At 36.9% G+C, this 18,484-nt stretch overlaps 1 protein-coding gene across 3 annotated transcripts; it reads left to right on the plus strand.

The window, feature by feature from the left end:
- Positions 1–7,875: 7,875 nt before the first annotated feature.
- eva1ba (eva-1 homolog Ba (C. elegans)) lies at positions 7,876–17,237 on the plus strand. Of its 3 annotated transcripts, none has more exons than XM_046846239.1 (4): positions 7,876–8,216; positions 14,095–14,217; positions 15,709–15,806; positions 15,918–17,237. In XM_046846239.1, exons 3-4 carry the CDS (start codon positions 15,740–15,742, stop codon positions 16,358–16,360), a joined length of 510 nt encoding a protein of 169 aa, XP_046702195.1. In that variant the 5' UTR covers positions 7,876–8,216; positions 14,095–14,217; positions 15,709–15,739; the 3' UTR covers positions 16,361–17,237. The 3 variants fall into 3 exon arrangements, with proteins under 3 accessions (XP_046702195.1, XP_046702196.1, XP_046702197.1); XM_046846240.1 differs by having other exon boundaries at positions 15,714–15,806; XM_046846241.1 differs by lacking the exon at positions 7,876–8,216 and adding an exon at positions 10,559–10,599.
- The last annotated feature ends 1,247 nt before the right edge of the window (positions 17,238–18,484 follow it).

Raw genomic sequence — 18,484 nt, forward strand, 5'->3', positions numbered from 1 at the left:
GTACATTTGTAATTGTTTTCAGAATGAAATCCTACAAGGACTTCTTAAAGAACCATATGCAACTAAAATGACATCAATTAGTTTTGTAATACAGTAGAAAATGTTTCTTTTGTGAATTCTTCATTGACATAATTATTCAACCCCTTAAAGAATACCACTCTGAAGAACAGAGGTTCAATGAAGTGTTTTCAATCAGGTATTGAAAACACCTGTGGATATCAGGGAACAGTAATAAAGCCTAATAAGCACCAATTAGGCAGCTTTAAAATGACTGTGATACTCAGCTCCTTCTAGACATTTACTGGTGTGGTTACAAACATGGTGAGGTCAAGAGAATGGTCCAGGAAGACAAGAGAACAGGTGATTACTCTTTACAGGAAGGGCAATAGCTATAAGAAGATTGCAAAGATGTTAAACATACCAAGAGACACCATAGGAAGCATCGTTCGCAAATTCAAGGCAAAGGGCACTGTTGAAACGCTACCTGGTCGTGGCAGAAAGAAGATGCTGACTTCGACTGCTGTGCGCTACCTGAAGCGTAGAGTGGAGAAAAGTCCCGTGTGACTGCTGAGGAACTGAGAAAAGATTTGTCAGATGTGGGTACTGAAGTTTCTGCTCAGACAATACGGCGCACCCTGCGTAATGAAGGCCTCCATGCCAGAACTCCCAGGCGCACCTTGCTGTCCCCAAAGAATAAGAAGAGTCGACTGCAGTATGCCAAAAGTCATGTGGACAAACCACAGAAGTTTTGGGATAGTGTTCTGTGGACTGATGAAACAAAATTAGAACTGTTTGGGCCCATGGATCAACGCTATGTTTGGAGGAGGAAGAACAAGGCCTATGAAGAAAAGAACACCTTGCCTACTGTGAAGCATGGCAGGGGGTCAATCATGCTTTGGGGCTGTTTTGCTTCTGCAGGTACTGGGAAGCTTCAGCGTGTGCAAGGTACCATGAATTCTCTTCAGTACCAGGAGATATTGGATGACAATGTGATGCAGTCCGTCACAAACCTGAGGCTTGGAAGGCGTTGGACCTTTCAACAGGACAATGATCCCAAGCATACCTCCAAGTCCACTAGAGCATGGTTGCAGATTAAAGGCTGGAACATTTTGAAGTGGCCATCGCAGTCACCAGACTTAAATCCGATTGAGAACCTCTGGTGGGACTTAAAGAAAGCAGTTGCAGTGCAAGCCTAAGAATGTGACTGAACTGGAGGCTTTTGCCCATGATGAATGGGCAAAGATACCCGTAGATCGCTGCAAAACACTTGTGTCAAGCTATGCTTCACGTTTAAAAGCTGTTATTACTGTAAAAGGATGTTGTACTAAGTACTAAGATTGAATGTCACTTGGGGGTTGAATAAAACTGATAATGATGTGAGCTCAGAAAAGACATTTGTGGTTATTTCATTATAAATGTTATGTTATATTTGTCTGACCTACACGTGCCTCTTTGATTTAATTGTAAGCAGGATGACTGAATGATCATAATCAATGTCAAACCGACCAAAACAATCAATTTCAGTGGGGGTTGAATAATTTTGAACACAACCGTATATAAAGTTTGCCAGTACAGTATGCTGAAAACAGCCCCACACCATGATGTTCCCACCTCCAAACTTCACTGTTAGTATGGTGTTTTTGGGGTGCAGTACAGTGCCATTTGTCCTTCAAACATAGTGTGTATTATGTCATCCAAAGAGTTACATTTTGGTCTTATCTGACCAGACTATATTCTCCCAGTATGTCACAGGCTTGTCCAAATGTTGTGCAGCAAACTTTAAACGAGCTTTAACAAGCTTTTTCTTCAGAAATGGAGTCTTGCATGGTGAGCGTGCACACAGGTCATAGCGGTTAAATGCATTACTTATTGTTTTCTTTAACAATTGAACCTGCTAATTCCAGGTCTTTCTGAAGCTCTCCACAAGTGGTCCTTGGCTCTTGGACAACTCTTGTGATATTCTTTTCACTCCTCTGTCAGAAATCTTGCAAGGTGCACCTGGCCAGTTTATGGTAAAATGTTCTTTCCACTTCTGGATTATGGTCCCAACAGTGCTCACTGGAACATCCAGAAGTTTAGAAATCCTTCTGTAACCAATGTTATCAGTATATTTTGCAGCAATAAGGTTGCAGAGGTCTTGAGAAAGCTCTTTGCTTTTACCCATCATGAGATGTTTCTTGCGTGACACCTTGGTAATGGGACACCTTTATATAGGCCATTAGTTGCGACTGAACCACTTGATATTCATTTACAGTGACGAGGGGCAGGATAGCTTTCTAATTACTGATTGATTTCAGCTGGTGTCTTGGCTTTTCATGCCTTTTTTGATTTTTGACATGTGTTCAATACTTTTCCCTGTGTCATTTCACATTATTACACAACTTCATTAATGGACATCTATGGTTTGATTTCTTTGTATGTGTGGATTGCATGGGTTGTTACCAACATCTGGTAAACATTTAACATTTAGACCTTTAGAAATATCTTTACTGAGAAAAATGATGTGTTCAATACTTATTTTACCACAAAAGTGAGTACATCCCTCACATTTCAGCAACTATTTTAGTATATTTTCCTCAAGAGACAATTCTATAGAAATTAAACAGCACAGTACAGATTTACTGTCCTCTGAAAATAACTCAACATATGGCCATTATTGTCTAAATAGCTGGCAACAAAAGTGAGTACAGCTGTATGTCTTGTAACCATGTAAAGCCACATGTCCCATTCATCATGTTCATGTTTTTGTCTGCTTGACAGGACCATAAATAATTTGTGTATTTTGTATTAGAGCAGTTAAGATTTGTTGCTTTGAGTACAATTCTCTCATACTGGCCACTGGATGTTCAACATAGAACTTCATGGCAAAAAAACTTTCTGAGGATTTGAGAATTAGAATTGTTGCTCTCCACAAAGATGGCATAGGCTATAAGAAGATGGTTAACTTCCTGAATCTGAGTTACAGTCAGTGGCCAGGGTCATACAGAGCTTTTCCAAGACAATTTCCAATCAGAAAAGGCCTTGCGAGGGTCAATCAAAGAAGTTAAGTCCTTGTGCTGTGCGTCAGGTGCAGAAGCTGGCTTTAAAAAACAGTTGCATGAGTGCTGCCAGCATTTCTTTAGAGGTAGCAGAGGCGTAAGGTCTTATCAGAGCAGACCATACGCCACATACTGCAACAAGTTTGTTTGCATGGCCTTTGTCCCAGAAGGAAGCCTCTTTTGAAGCTGGCTCACAAGAAAGCCCACAAACAGTTTGCTGAATACAACCTGTCGAAGAGCATGAATTACTGGAACCATGTCCTGTGGTCTGATGAGACAAAGTTAAATGTGTTTGGCTAAGAAGGTGTCCAGCATGTGTGGCGAGACCCTTGTGAGGAGCACCAAGAAAATTGTGTCTTGCCAACAGTCAAGCATGGCGGTGGTACCATGATTGTCTGGGACTGCATGAGTGCTGCTGGTATGGGGAATTGTGGTTGAAGGAAACATGGATTCTAACATGTACTGTAACATTTTAAAGCGGAACAGTTTTCCCAACATAGTATGACACAACGACCCAAAACACCGCACCAAGATGACAACTGCCTTGCTGAAGAAGCTAAAGTTGAAGGTGATGGAGTGGCCAATTATGTTTTCAAACCTGAACCCTATTAAGCACCTGTGGGGCATCCTCAAGCGCAAGGTGGAGAAGCACCTGGTGAATTCCCTGCCCAGAAGGATTGAGGCAGTGCAAGATAACAGTGTTGCTCACATAAAATATTGACACTTTGGACCCAGTTCACTTAGGGAGTACTCACTTTTGTTGCCAGCTATTTAGACAATAATGGCTGTATGTCGAGTTATTTTCAGAGGACAGTAAATCTGTACTGATATACAAGCTGCACATTAATTACTCTAAAATGTGTGTGTGTGTGTGTGTGTGTGTGTGTGTGTGGTGCATTCAGAAAATATTAAGACCCCCTTCTCTTTTTTCAATTTTGTCATGTTGCACCGTGACATTGTGCATGTTATTACTTTTTAATAATCTAAACTCAGTACCCCATAATGACAGATCAAAAACAGAGTTCTAGAAAAGTCTGTAATTTTTATTTAATTAAAGAACTGAAATATCACATGTATACTATTTATTCAGTACTCAGTTAAAGCACCTTTAGCAAGTATTACAGCCTTGAGTCTTTTCGAGTATGACACTACAAACTTCGCACATCTGGATTGGAGGCTTTTCTCGAATAAAACAAAATATAAAACCAATTGACATTGAAAACTCCTTTTGAAACAAAGGGAATGTTTGAGTGTTGTTTGTTAAATATGATCCCTGCATAGGTCACCAGCATCAGGCATTACAAAAGAATCTTTCTGTACGCTGGACTGGAAAAAGCAGGACATGGTCAACAAACAATTTCTTTGATTTTAGGAACATTTAACTGTTATATCAGTGTTGGCTATAGATGAAAGATGCACAAACATGAAGGTTTTTATAGAATCTTAAACATTTCTATCTAAGAATGAGTACCAAAACACATATCTTCACAAAAATTCACAATGTGTTTAAACAGACGTGGCAAAAAAAGGGTTTAACAAATGTATATCTATAGCACAGTCCATGCACTGAGGCAACTGTGTTCAAAAGGAAAAAAGTATAAAACAGACATAAATACAATACACATAGACAATACAATATGAGATTAAGTGGAGTGCTAATTTTTATACTCACAGGAGAACTGAAAGATATGACTTAAAAATAGCTACATTTCGGATATAACTTAGCTCTGAAAGTTGGTTCCAGCAATGAGTAACATAATAGCTAAACATATTTTCTTCCTGTTTGGTTCTGACTCAGGGCACCATTAGTAGACGTGCTTTTATAGATTGAGGAGATCTGCTTGGTTTATAGCATTCAGTTTTTTAATATGATTTATTTTTTGAATTTTTATTGAAACAATTAAGACTATTGATTCAACTGTTTTTAGATTGTTGTCTACAATTATCCATCACAAAACCTGGACTATATCTTTTTGTTTGTCTCTGGTTACTGTTTTATTCTTGTGTATTTATTACCAGCTTCTGACAAATTCTGGAAAGTCATATGTAAACTTAGACCCTACCAACAAACAAATAGCATAACAATTATATTACTCTATATGTTTGTATACTGTAGTATATTTAGCTAAATAACCTTTCTGTCTTTTGCTTGTATGTCTGTTTGTTGATTGTAAGTGTAATATTCAAAGACTCCTAACATGCCCTTTCTGTTTTCTAATTGCGCATTCCTTTTTATTTGGCCTGCATAAGTAGTGTTGTGTTTTATTTTTTTTAGATAATATATTTTTTACACAGCAATACACAAGAAGCATGCCTGCCTGAAATGGTGATGAACATTTTAAGTAATCCTGCAGCCCCTTGCTCCTCCCAATCTTTCATCACACTCACACAAGTTCATACTTCACCCCTTTTCCTCTTCTCTCTCAGTTAAGGAAAGAACACTGAAGCCTTGATTCAGTCCTGGTGTTCTGGGAGCCTTGCCGAACATGGACAAACCACATCGGTTCCCCCAAGAGATTTCCTGTCTTAGCCCTCCCATCTAATACCAAACAGACTTCTCCTTCTGCATTTAGTTTTCTAGCAGTCACACCAGAACTCTTTACACGTTCACCAAAAAAACAGCATTGAAGACGAGATTAGCAGGGAGCTCTTAACTGGCCTCACTTTCTATAATAACAAGGGATCTTTGTGAGTGGAAAACACATTTGTGTATTCTTAAGAACACCAGGCAATGAATTCTACTGAATGGATTTTTTCTGGTGTCAAGAACCCTTCCAGATAATATAAGTTCCATCCAATGGCCTCTAAAAAATGAACTCTACAAGAGCATTTAACTGGCAAATACCTGCTTTTTTAGGCAAGAGATATACCCGTAGAGAGGTCTTTTTTTGTTTTGGATTTTTTTAATAAGTGGGTCAAATGAATCTTCCAGTGTACTAATAGGCTGTGGGGGTAGAATTTTCCAAAACTCCCACATCATTAGCACTAGTGCCGAAATTTTGTTGTCAGTTGAAAAGAGTCAGGAAGAACATGTTTATATTTTGGAATTTTTTAGTTCTTGATTAAATAGAGCACTTTGATTCCTTTTGCAATTCCCCTGCTATTTAAATATATGGCATTTTGTAGAAAATGATAGCCCACTATCATTATGTCTCTATTACACTTTCACAGCATGCAGTTATGCTGGTCAGTTAGTAGGTTAGTAGCTCAATTCTAGGGCTCACAGGGCATGCATTATAGTTGACGGTAAGAGGTACATGTCTGATATGTTTAACCACATGCCAAGTGAATAGGCTGCTGTCCATCTAGTTTACATTAGCTGTTCCTTTTTAATATGTTCAGCTTATTAATCATTTCAGTATTTTCACTGCAATTCCTGAGATCAAAATGTTCATGCCATATTATTCATACATAAATCAATTTATCTTAGCCAATCCACATTATATGCTGCTGCACTAAAAGTGTCACTAAAGCCCACATTCTCATATGTCTTATAAACTAGTTAATCATTTACCTCATATTACCTTAGGTTTTGATCCTCATGGACAAGCACTGTCTTGTTTCACCTCCCACCTTCCCCACTCATTATACCTTTCACAGAGACAGGTATACAGTATTGAAAGACATTTTTTCCTCCTCTGTTCTAAAAAAAAAACACCTTCTGATTAAAAATCAAATTTACTATATTTATTAACTGAGTCATAATGCGAGGAATGCTCGAGCAATCATTCTGTAACTCTAAAAGGGAGCATTGGGTTTATGATAAGTCAGCCATGACAGCACACAAATCCCAGAGCCTATCTCCTCTCTACCCTACCCTGCACTCCCCATTAGCTTTTTACTGGCGTGTAAATCAGCCTAGGGGACAAGTGGACATCTGCCAGCCAAAAGAAGTGTCAAGTCAGAATGCAATTGGGAATCCAAAAATGTCTTTCTTGGAATGAATAGAACAGTACTGTTACAGCCCTCCAAAATGCATGATTCTCTTTGAAAACCTCCAGCCAACCCTGATAATAACTAAGAGAGATTAAAAGTCTTCCATTTTAGTTTCTCATAACCTGACTGCAACCTAAAAATAAAGTTTTGAGTTAAAATATAGGTGTTCTGCCTGAATAGGTTTACCCTAATTAGACATAATTTGTTTAAAGAATGGATTGAATCATTCCTGCCCTTCATAGGTTGTCTACAAAGTAGCATTTAAAATATGGTAGCAAGGTATCTCAAAGTGATGCAAAGATGGACTTGCTCATGCATGCATGCTCCTTACTTCTGGCAAGAATGGTCAGGTTTCAAGTCTCACTCACACCTGCATAGGGGGCAACTGGAGATCAGGAGGGCAATAGGGGATCAGCATGGATTAACACTTTGTAAGGTTTCATTCAATAAACCACTTTTAAATATGTTAGAATAACATAACTAAAAGAACAATAGCTTTATTATATCATACTTTAACAGATATATATTGTTTTACTTATAATGTCTACACTTTCATAAAGATAGCCCAAATGGTTTGTGTGTTTTCAACTTTATAATGATTGCTAATTACAGAGACAGACTTGTTGCTTAAAGCAGACAGAGAATAACAGCATACAGTCTTTGTTGAAAACAACAAAGAAAGCTTATGTTTGTACATTTCAGAGTGCATTTAAACGTGAACACACCCATTTTAGTCAATGCTTTAGTCATTCCCGTGTACTGTGAAGTTTTATTCAGTGTGGAAAATCTCTGCTCTTTTTTTTAACTGTTTCCTTAACAACACAGAAAGCAACCACCCCCCCTGCTTTCCTTCCCCCTCTTCCCAAACCCTGCCCATTTTACACTGTTCCTCCTTTTCCCCCTTTTCTCCGGTTTGCTCTCTGGCTCACTGGCGGTGTGACACTGCCTGCTGTTTGTAAGGCGATTTGGAGGGAGAGAAATCTGTCATTATGTTCTAGCTGCAAGAGGAAGTCACCAGCTCTGGGCTCTTGGAAACTTTTTATGTATACTTACCTAGTACTGAGAAGACCATGGATTGGATGTTCCACTAGAAGTGCATTCAACAGTGCTGGATGGTTGCAATTAGGAGAAACACTGCAGAGTTTTGATGGAGTGCTGAATCTGTGAAATCAGATCTGAACTTCAGAAACTTAATGGAAAAAAATACTTTTTTACTAGATCTTTATTTAAGTTTATTATATGGTGAGTGTTTCTGTTTTTAAGTTTCCTAGTGGTTCTGGTGGCATGCAGGAGTTATTGATAATTCTATGTATATTCAGTGGTAGTTCAGCATGAATGTAACATCCTTTCCCTAACTTTAATCGCTTCTCTCGGTGGAAGAACATCATGCCATGAAAAATTATCACTTCTATTCATTAAACATAAAACATGTTATGATGTAAATCCACATATATGGAATTCTAAGGTATTCAAAAATTCCTAAATGCATTCCTAAATGCAGTGTTCACAATGTTTCTTAGTTCAGTACACAAAACCCCCCAAAAATATTTTTGTAATGTTTTAGTAATGTTAGTGAAAAACTGTTAGATGTATGTGTTGGCTCAGCATTTAACTAGTTCATGTGGGTTAAAGTTTTCCTGTGCATCATTTTTTTTATTTAAAAAAATGGTAATATGAAGTGAAGATCAAAAGGTGAGTTATTTTAAATGTGCATTTTTTATGTGATAAAGAGGACACATTTGTTTTGACACTTTTTTCTGTGTGTTTTACAAAAAGAAAGTCAAGATAAGTTCTACATCTGCTTTTTGTTGTAGAATGGCTGACTTGTACCGAAACCAACTATCTGAAAGCACCCATATCCTAATCCTGTATGATTCACTCTGCCTGCTCTATCTGTTTCTGGTGCTGGAGGTTAAAATGCTGTGCAAATGTATTTATACCATAGATTGGTTCTTGTTCTTGAACTGCTTATCTAAATTCCTTCCAGTAGCACCATTCTTGCTAATGCACTCACACATTTATGTGCACAGTGAGTGAGAGTTCAATGATATGACAAACCAGTGTTGGCAGCAGCGATCTTGACATCTGTACAGCCTTGTCTGACTCATGTCGTGATATGTAATGGCTAAAGTGGAATAAAAACAGATCATTTCTTGAATCTAAATTTGATAGATTTAAAACCACCTTCAGCCCTAACCCTCCTTGTTCCCTGGAGGCATGTTCTGAGCCTGAAGCTGGCTTTTTTTTTAGCATACTCCAAGCTTTGTTATTTTAAATGTATTTATTTATTTATTTTTTCTCATTATAACCAATTCAAATATACAGTAAATGAATGTACTCACTTTGTCCGTGTTGGTTTCCATTAGGTTCTCCAGTTTCCTCTAACCTCTCAAATTCCGTAGTTTGATTGTTGGCTGATTGGCTACGATAAATTTCCCTTAAAATGATTGTGTGAATGTGCATTCATGGTCCCCTGTAATGCGTCCTGTTCAGGGTGTGTTCCTGTTTTTGGTATTGGTTCTAAATGCACTGCAATCCTAACCAGGATTAAACAGTTTCTGATTGTTATTTAAAGTATAACTTGTTGATCATTCATAGCCACTGGCTTTCTTTTACAACTTCAACCTGTTTAAGAAACTTTTGATGGCAGTAATATAATATGTACACATTCTCCATGGACAGGAAAAAAATGTTAATGATGTTTTTTTATCAATGAGAAGAGCAGACTACATGTTTTATTCTGTGCATTAATAGGAATGTTTGCACAATACAGCCAGTATGTTTTTGTTACTCTACTGTGGCCCCTGTAGAGTAAATGATCTGAGGATCAAATCATACTCCATTTATGGGATTTAAGTCTAAGGATCATCTGAAGCTTACTTTTCCCAACATATTCACTTTCTTCATAATATTTCTTCATAATATTTGTTGTCCTCTATTTGCATGTGTGTAATAGATAAGAAAATACAAATATTTATGTGGCTGATGGAAAATTGATGTCATATTTGGGTTGCAAGTCTAAAAAAGGGATTATAAAAAACTGAGGAATGCAAAGCAGGATCCAGCATTTGGTAATATCCACAGCTATTCCCATGGAGTGAAAAAAACTGTAATTGTTTTATTGTTCTCGTCTGAGAATGGAACTGGAACTGATAATGTGATGCCAGGCTGCAAGATGTGCTATTGATGTGGCTGCATAATATTTAGAAATACATATAATATTTAGAAATATCATTTAGAAACAAGATAGAAAAACATTTTTTCAAATTTTTCAAATCTGAAAAAGTTATTACAAATAAGTGGCAGAGAAGAAGCATAGCTGCAGCACAGGTCAGGTCAATCCTGTGCTCAGGTTACTATCTGTATCAAGATTGTCTGCATGTTTTCCCTGTTTTCATAGAGGGTATACTATGAGTTCTCCAGTTTCCTCCCACCTTTTAAAACATCCTGGTAGGTAAATTGGCTTTTCTGAACTGCTTCTCAATTTTAATATGATTCGTGTCTCATCTTGTTGATGTGTATTTTGTCCAATCCACTGTGCGTTCTTGCCTCACTCCCCAGTGCTTTTGAGGGCCAGTGTGACCCTGACCAAGATAAAGCAGATGCTGAGGAGAAATGTATTAAGGTATTAAAGATCCTGTAAGCTGGTGTAATATAAAGTCTTTATACAGTATGTTTTAAGGCAGTTATTAACCCTAGTAATTATCATGCTGTATAGTTTAACATGTCTTTCTCAAATTGATTAAGAATTTCTATGAAAAATCTGTCAACTCTTAATACACATGTATTAATCTAGACTTGCAGTAATATGTAAGCAATTCCATATTGTCTATCAATTTGAACAGAAGAGTATGAAAGTTATGTTTGTTGTCTGTTCACCCAGCTGGCATGCCTCTTTAGGGTCAGCTTCATCTTGTGTGTAAGGGTCAAGGAGCTGATGGCAACCACATGTCTGACTTGGTTCCAAGTGAAATACCACCCTTACAAAAGAGTCACTGGCAGAGCTTAGAGTTTGATAACCACTACAAACCAACAGCACAGCATGATATATACTCCTTCCAGTCAGTAGTTGCCAGGGTTGTAAAAGAATTCAAATGAAATTTATGTAGCTAATGCTTCTGCCATGGGCCTCCGCTGAACGTTTTTGCAGGTAAAACAGTCTGTCCTTGTGTTGCAGAAATGTGTCCAGGTTTATTGAGTGGAAAGTCACTCTCAGCACCACTGTGGTTTCAGGCAAAAGCTTGAAATTCCATTATATAGTTTCTTACACATTGAGTGCTTCTGGACTTGGTTGGTGGTCAGATGATCTTGACTGGCTTTTGTAAGCCACTGGAGACTGCATGCTGACATGGTTGTAAATATCTTCATGCACGACAATAAATAACAATTCATACACCATTTGAACGAGTGAAATCTGATTCACACTGACCTTGCGTGTTCAGATTTTATAGGATCAGATCACCGTGCAGCATTTTAAAGCAGGCAAATCAAATAAAAGCTAGATTTTAATACTAATTCATAGTCATGTAATGTACAGATTTAATAGTCCATTGGAAAAAGAAAGAAATGGTGTATCTTTATCATTGCAGTAATAAAGCGAAGGATTTTAGTAAATTGTAGTTGCAAGGTGATTTCAAAAAATGTCAGGAATGACTAAACACTAGCTATATCCATAATACTTAAATTCTATTACCATTCTAACTTGCTGAGTAAATTCCACTTATCCACAGTTATTATGTTTAGCAAGACTGAGTGAGGGAGTCATGTGGCCCGGTCATTTCTGAATGATTTATCCTCTTGTTCAAGCTTTTGTACTGAAGGAGAGCTTCTGTTCTATGGCCTAGCGGAGGAAAATGTCTTCTTTAGAGGCTGGCCACAAACATTTTATGGCTAAAAATGATCTACATTGCTTTTTACTTATATAGACAACTTATTAATCCATGCCAAATCCAAACTTAGAATAAATGAATAAAAGCAAAAGCTTGATGTTTTTAGTTTTGTATACAGCACACACTAATACAATTACAGCACTGGACATGGATGTAGACAGGGGAAGGAAATGCTATTGTGGTCTTTTTATTGTGGGAAGCAGCAAAAATACCACCTGATATGACAGTCCCAGGACTTCCCCTTCTGCTCCTCCTTTTACATACAAAGCAAACAACCCAGTATCGAAAATAGAGACTGGCCTTTTCCCCAGACTTATTCTGTGTTTGCATTGGAACTGAGTTGAATAGTGATAGAATCCTTGTCTCGGCTGTTTTTCAGACTGTATTTTAATGTATTGTTTTGAGCAAGACATTGTTAATATTAGCAAACTTAATTGCCTTTTGCAACAGTTTACATTCATAAATGACAGTGGTTTAATCAATGTTAACTACAGATTGATAAATTTTTATTTTCTCTGTTTTCTCAACATCTAAAACACAAAGCTTTTATCTAACCTTTTGGCAACATCTGCTCTGGATAAGCAAACTAGGTTGAACCAAGACAAATGCATTACTTTACCTCAGTTATGTGGCTGAAGGTTGGGCAGCAGGGGGCTTGTTAATAATTTCCTTCCCATGGGAAAAACAAAATACAAGCAAAACATCAGGACAGGTTAATGAATGTTTTGACAGGATTTAAACAATGCTTTTACTGCTTTTCTTTCATTTAAAGATGCCAGTGCACCACCCAGTATTAAAGTAAGATTTAGCTTAGATTTACAGCCTATACAATATAGAAGGATTAATATAATGCAACATAATTTCCTCATAAATTTTGTCTATGATTTAATGGTCTGTTTATATAAAGCTAGCCAGACATATAAACTGTATCTTTTTTTATTTAAAAAAAATTTTTATTTATTTTTTTTTGCAAGTTTGGTAAATGATGCAAAACCTTAGAAATCATGGAAAATCAAGCATACAAATTGTGTAAAAAAATATATATATATTTTTGTTTGTAAAAAAAAAATTGCACCAGGTAGGATTTCCACCAAACAGTTCCCGTTTTTGTCTGTTTGACCCCAATCCAGATAAAACCATGTTTAATCTCATGTCTGTAACTTCTGTCTGTAAAAATCTGTTCATTTCAAGCTTAGGTCCATGAACATGTAACTTAGGCAGTTGCCTGTGAATTTTGTAATGTCTCAAATGTCACCGTTGTGGCAAAGTATTCGTGCCAGCATACAGTAGCCAAACTCTTACTCTTTCTTTTACAACCCCATATATTTTGTCAGAAGACAGATTAAGGAGATAGCATAACATTGCTTGCCAATTAATAGAAACTTTTACACAAATACCCTGACAGACTGAGAGTCTTAGAGGTTCTCTGTGCCAAAGGTTTCCAAGCATTAAGCACTCAGTCAGGATGCTAAAAGAGGAAAATATGTTGAAACTGGTTATTATTTTCTGGTTCATATTGTACTGTTTTTTTTTTTTTGTTTTTTTTTTAAATGTTAGTCCAAAAACTGGTGGTGTGTTTTATTTTTATTTATTTTTTTACTTCAGTGCATTTGCTAATCTTTCTATTTAGAACAATTTACCAGTTCACAATGGTAGAATGTACTTGACTTCTGTTACCTGGAATTTCCACTTCTCCTGCTGCAATGGTGACCTCTCACTCAAGCAAAACATTGAGTAAACTGGAACAAAGCAATTTTCAAGAGTCAGCAGAATCCAATCTGAATAGTGTAGCCAAAGGGCTCAGTTAAACCAACTTGTGCTAGCAGCCCCCATCAGCTCCCCTCCAGACCATATAGTAGCACGCAGATTCTGTAAAGTACATGCTGCTCTATGATTCGTATTTCTGTCTTGATTGTTGAAGTAGTTTAGATAAACTATGTTAATGTTGACAAATGATACTCCTATTCATTGTATTTTATTTTATTTTTTTACAAAAAAAGTAAGCTTTCACCTATCATTTTCTACACAATGCAATATGAAATATGGATTGTTTCTTATTACCATAAATCTTTTATTCACATGCTCTCAAGGCTCAGTCTTAGGCTTATCCTGACTCCCTGTGTCCAAAGGTCCAACACAGGGTCTGTTAATTGTTTGCTATGCAGTTGCCTTACTGTGGTGTGGTCTAATGTGTTTGTTTATTTTTTTTTTGTCTTATTTTATCTGTCCAGCCAAAGAACACATGATCAGAAGCTATCAGAGGCTGGAGGAGCAGATCTGAACAGAGTAAAAGGCAAAGTTTAATCCAACCAGACTAGTATATCATGAACATACTCTGAGGGCATCTGTTTATGGTAAGATAATTTGCCTGCTGAATTGCTAATAGTGACATTTCTGTCTTTTCTCTGATAAATATGATTTGTGTGATAAAATATATTTCTTTTGAAGTTGCTATGCAATTTTATTTAATAAGAATGTGATGATTGCATGCATACTAGCAATAATGAATGTTTGCTGTTGGTATCGCATTGCAATTTATATAATGAATCAACCAGTTACCTCTTTGTCCTTCCACTGCAATGAGGTGCTTTAAAAACAAAAGTAAGTAGGGTTAGAAAGGCCAAAGTCAGTAGGAAATGCTATGTGACACTGATGGATGGGGAAAATGTGTGTGTGAGGGTTACACAGGAAGTCTGGTTAGGCCCAGCAAGCAGAGTCCTCGATAACCCCTATTAAGAGCTTTGCCAGTAAGACCACATGACCCAAAGCTGCATATCCTGTGACGTAATCTCCCTAGGAGTGTGCTTGGACTGGAGCCAAATTTCCCATCATAGAACTGGGAAAGGAGACATGTTGACTTGATTAAGCTAAAACCTCTTATAGCACTCGGCTACTCATAGAGCAGAAGAGGGTGTTTTGTTTATGCAGGGTTTTTTTTTTTTTCATAATAGGAAGCTTGACCATTTCAAGCATGTTATTGAAACTGATCCATAGCATTTACAGGGCCAAAACACAATAGATTCGAAAGATTCATTGAAAAATGTCAGGGGTATGTCATTGATGAGTCAATGGACTGTGTCTAAAAATAAAAATGCAGCCAGCAAACAAGCATCAGTTTGCCTTCTAGACACAGTTTACGATTGATGAAATTCTTTTGTTGACTACGGCCAAAAGTGACCTCCATGACCGCAATAAAAATGTTTCCCGTGTGTCATCTGTTCTGTAGAATTGTATACTTGGTGAAATCCGAAGAAACAAAGTCACTTTTGTTTGTAAATGCATAATGCCCGAATTTCAAACCCATATGCTCTATATGTGACACTTACAGATAAGGGTGTGAGACAGACCAGAACAGTCTGTGTGTCTCTTTCAGTCATTATTTAAATCAATTAAATATGCTTACATACCTCGTAAAAGAAGAATAGTGCATTTGTATTCTTTTGTGTCTACATGTCATACACATGCAATCAATTAAGGATTCAAGTAAACACATACTGGAATTCTGTTGTGATGAAAACAGATCAACAGATGTGTATGTGTAGGTTGTTTTTGTGTTCTCCTGTTTCCTTCCAACCCTCAGAATGATAGACCCAATCCTTGGCTATAATTAATTAATATCCATGATAATGTGTGTGTGTGTGTGTGTGTGTGTGTGTGTGTGTGTGTGTGTGTGTGCGCGCAGTGATTGACGCATTCCATCATGCATGTGTTCTAGGCTCATGCCCATGTCTCAATGTAAAGCTTCACTCTGCCCAGAATAATGACTTCACTGAAGATGTTTAAATGAGTAAAATCTTATATATAGAATTAAAACATGTTATTAATGTCGATTAATGTATTGACAGATCAGGTGTGAAAACTAAAAACAAACTCAGGATGGATGCAAAAAGAAAAGAGATGGACCTTTTGAGCAACAGTATTGCTGCCTATGCTCACATAAAAGGTTAGTTTCTATTATTATTATCAAACATTATTAAATGATTTATTGCACTATATCAACTGTTCTACTATATGTTACAAGCCCATTATATGAATATATATTTACGTATTTCAGATAATCCTGAGAAGTTCGGCCTCTACTTTGTTATTGGCGTGTGTTTTGGCCTGGTCCTTACCCTTTGTCTGCTAGTAATACGAATTTCCTGCAAGCCTCGGACTACGCCCGCTCCACCCACTCCAGAGAGAAAACAGCTGAAAGACTTTTGTGATGATGATGAAGATGAGGATAGTGATGAAGACGAGGATGAGGAGGAGGAAAATGAAGCCAAAATAGGAGACGTGGAGGCTACTATTACCAACTGCAGCACAGAGATTCCCATGGTCAATCATCACAGTACATTGGATGGAAATGTGAATGTGTTTACCTCAGCAGAGGAGCTGGAACGTGCCCAGCGCCTGGAGGAAAGAGAGAGGATCATCAGGGAGATCTGGAGAAATGGTCAACCAGACATCCTGGGCACAGGAACCAGCACCATTGGAAGGGTGCATTACTATTAATGCTCATTAGATTTGAATGTGGTGCCAGCACAAGACTTTTAAAGAAACTCTTAGACACATGTATTTAGAGTGTCCAAGCCCACATGTCGAACTGTAGCAAGCATACTTACTGCACAACAGCATACTACGGTGCTATGTTTTACAATGAAACAGATTCAATTCAATTCTTTTTTATTTGCATTGCGCTTTTAACAATGATCATTGTCTCAAAGCAGCTTTACACAGATAATGTGGTGATAAAAATGAATAAGATGTCCTTTATGTGTAAGTTTGTCCTTGATGAGCAAGCTGGTGGTCCCTGTGGCAAGGAAAAACTCCCTGTGATGGATTTTGGAAGAAACCTTGAGAGGAACCTGACTCAAGAGGGAACCCATCCTCATCTGGGATGACGAGTATAACATCTTAGAGAAACAGCTGTTTGTAAATGGTTCACACTCCCCCTAAAATTTTTTCAGGGTTGAGAATAAATTTGTGTACAGTGATTTTATTGTGAGTTTTAGTGGGTAGCTGTTTGTACTATTCGACTATACTCTTTTTCAGATGTATTTTTTTTAATTGACACTTTCTGCCTTACGTTTTTTGTAAATAGTGTTGTTAGTATTATATTACATCAGTAAATTCTAATATCACAACACATACATTTATACTGACATCAGAGCCCTATCATTGCCATTTTTTCTTATTGTTTAACATATATCCTTATTTTGTTTAACTAAGCTTAAGCTTTTGGGTTTGTCAAGTAGTTTATCAAAGACCAAATCTTCTATCATGGGTTTGCCTTTTATTACATCAAAAAGCACACTGCTTAATTTAACATGGGCCAAATAAAAATGGTGCTCTCATTCTGACAGTCCAATAAACATTCTTACATTTTTAATCTGTCTGTAAGTTCTCAATCGTCTTCCTACCATTTGTTATGGTATCAACTCCACACATTTTTTTTTTGCCCATAATTCAGTTATTTATTGAAATGAAGGCAATCTGTAAAGATCCACAATTTGCATCCTGCACTTTAGACACAAATGCATTAATTACATCATACTTGCAAATAGTAGTCCAGTACATGAGTAACTCATGAGTTAGTGTCCGGAGAGTGTCAATAATTCATTTATTTACTGTCACAATGTATCTGAAGCATGTTCCAGGAAAAGACAGGAATACAACTTTGAATTGTTTACCAGATGTTATGTTTATTCTTCAAAAGAGGATATTTTATAATATATCTATATACAGTTCAGTATAATAGAAAACAGAAAACAGAGCTCTTGTGCTGCCACCATGTTGGCCGAACTACATAACCAAAAATAAGTCAATACTGGAATTAGTCCAAACATGTGATAACATGTGGCTTACGCAAATTGTTAGTAATTACCCTTAGAATCTTTAAACACTTGCTCTGTACCCTAACTGTCTTTAACACAAAGACTCTATTCAGAACTGGTATTATTTGTTTTTTTTTTCTCACACAGCACTCAATTCAGGTCTGAACATGGTCATATGCATCTTGTGATCTTACAGAGGTGACCTGGGGTTTGTTCCATTAGTCATTCCATTTGTAGTGTGTTTAAGGGTGTTGGAGTCCATTTGTATATTACAGTTTGTTATACTGTTGCCAATGATTTAGTGTAAAAGATTTAAATGGGAAAATGGGAAGGGGACATAGTGGGAGTCTGGGGTTGAAGTTATAATGGGTTACTTCTGGCTAATTTGTGAACCCTTTTAGTCAGGAAACATAATCACATGCTCTGAAGACAAGATATATGAAAACAAGAAGTTAATGTCGCTGTCTCAGGTGTGATCCGATCTGAACAAGGCCGAAATCAGATATACAACACATAGCTGTTAAATACCCCCCTCTTGAGGTAAACAAGGAGTATTACAACTGGGTAAAAAAAAAAAACCCATGACCTTTTATTTTGCATTACCAGTGCCCTAAAAAGTGTTACTTGATTACATGATTACTGAATAATATTAATTATATAAAATCTTTATATAAAATTATTTATTTATTTGGAATATTTTACATTCAGAAATCAGCATGCCTTATGTGATATGTGCTAATTATACTATTTTAAGTTATCAAGAACAAGTATGAGTATAAAATAGTAAAAGTATTTTAATGAG

This window comes from Silurus meridionalis, chromosome 4 (assembly GCF_014805685.1).
Source record: "Silurus meridionalis isolate SWU-2019-XX chromosome 4, ASM1480568v1, whole genome shotgun sequence".
Lineage (NCBI taxonomy): Eukaryota > Metazoa > Chordata > Actinopteri > Siluriformes > Siluridae > Silurus > Silurus meridionalis.

Coding starts and splice junctions, on each gene's coding strand:
- eva1ba (XM_046846239.1), top strand. CDS start 15,740: ATGGATGCAAAAAGAAAAGAGATGGACCTTTTGAGCAACAGTATTGCT. Junction 15,807..15,917: donor TGCCTATGCTCACATAAAAG/GTTAGTTTCTAT, acceptor TACGTATTTCAG/ATAATCCTGAGAAGTTCGGC.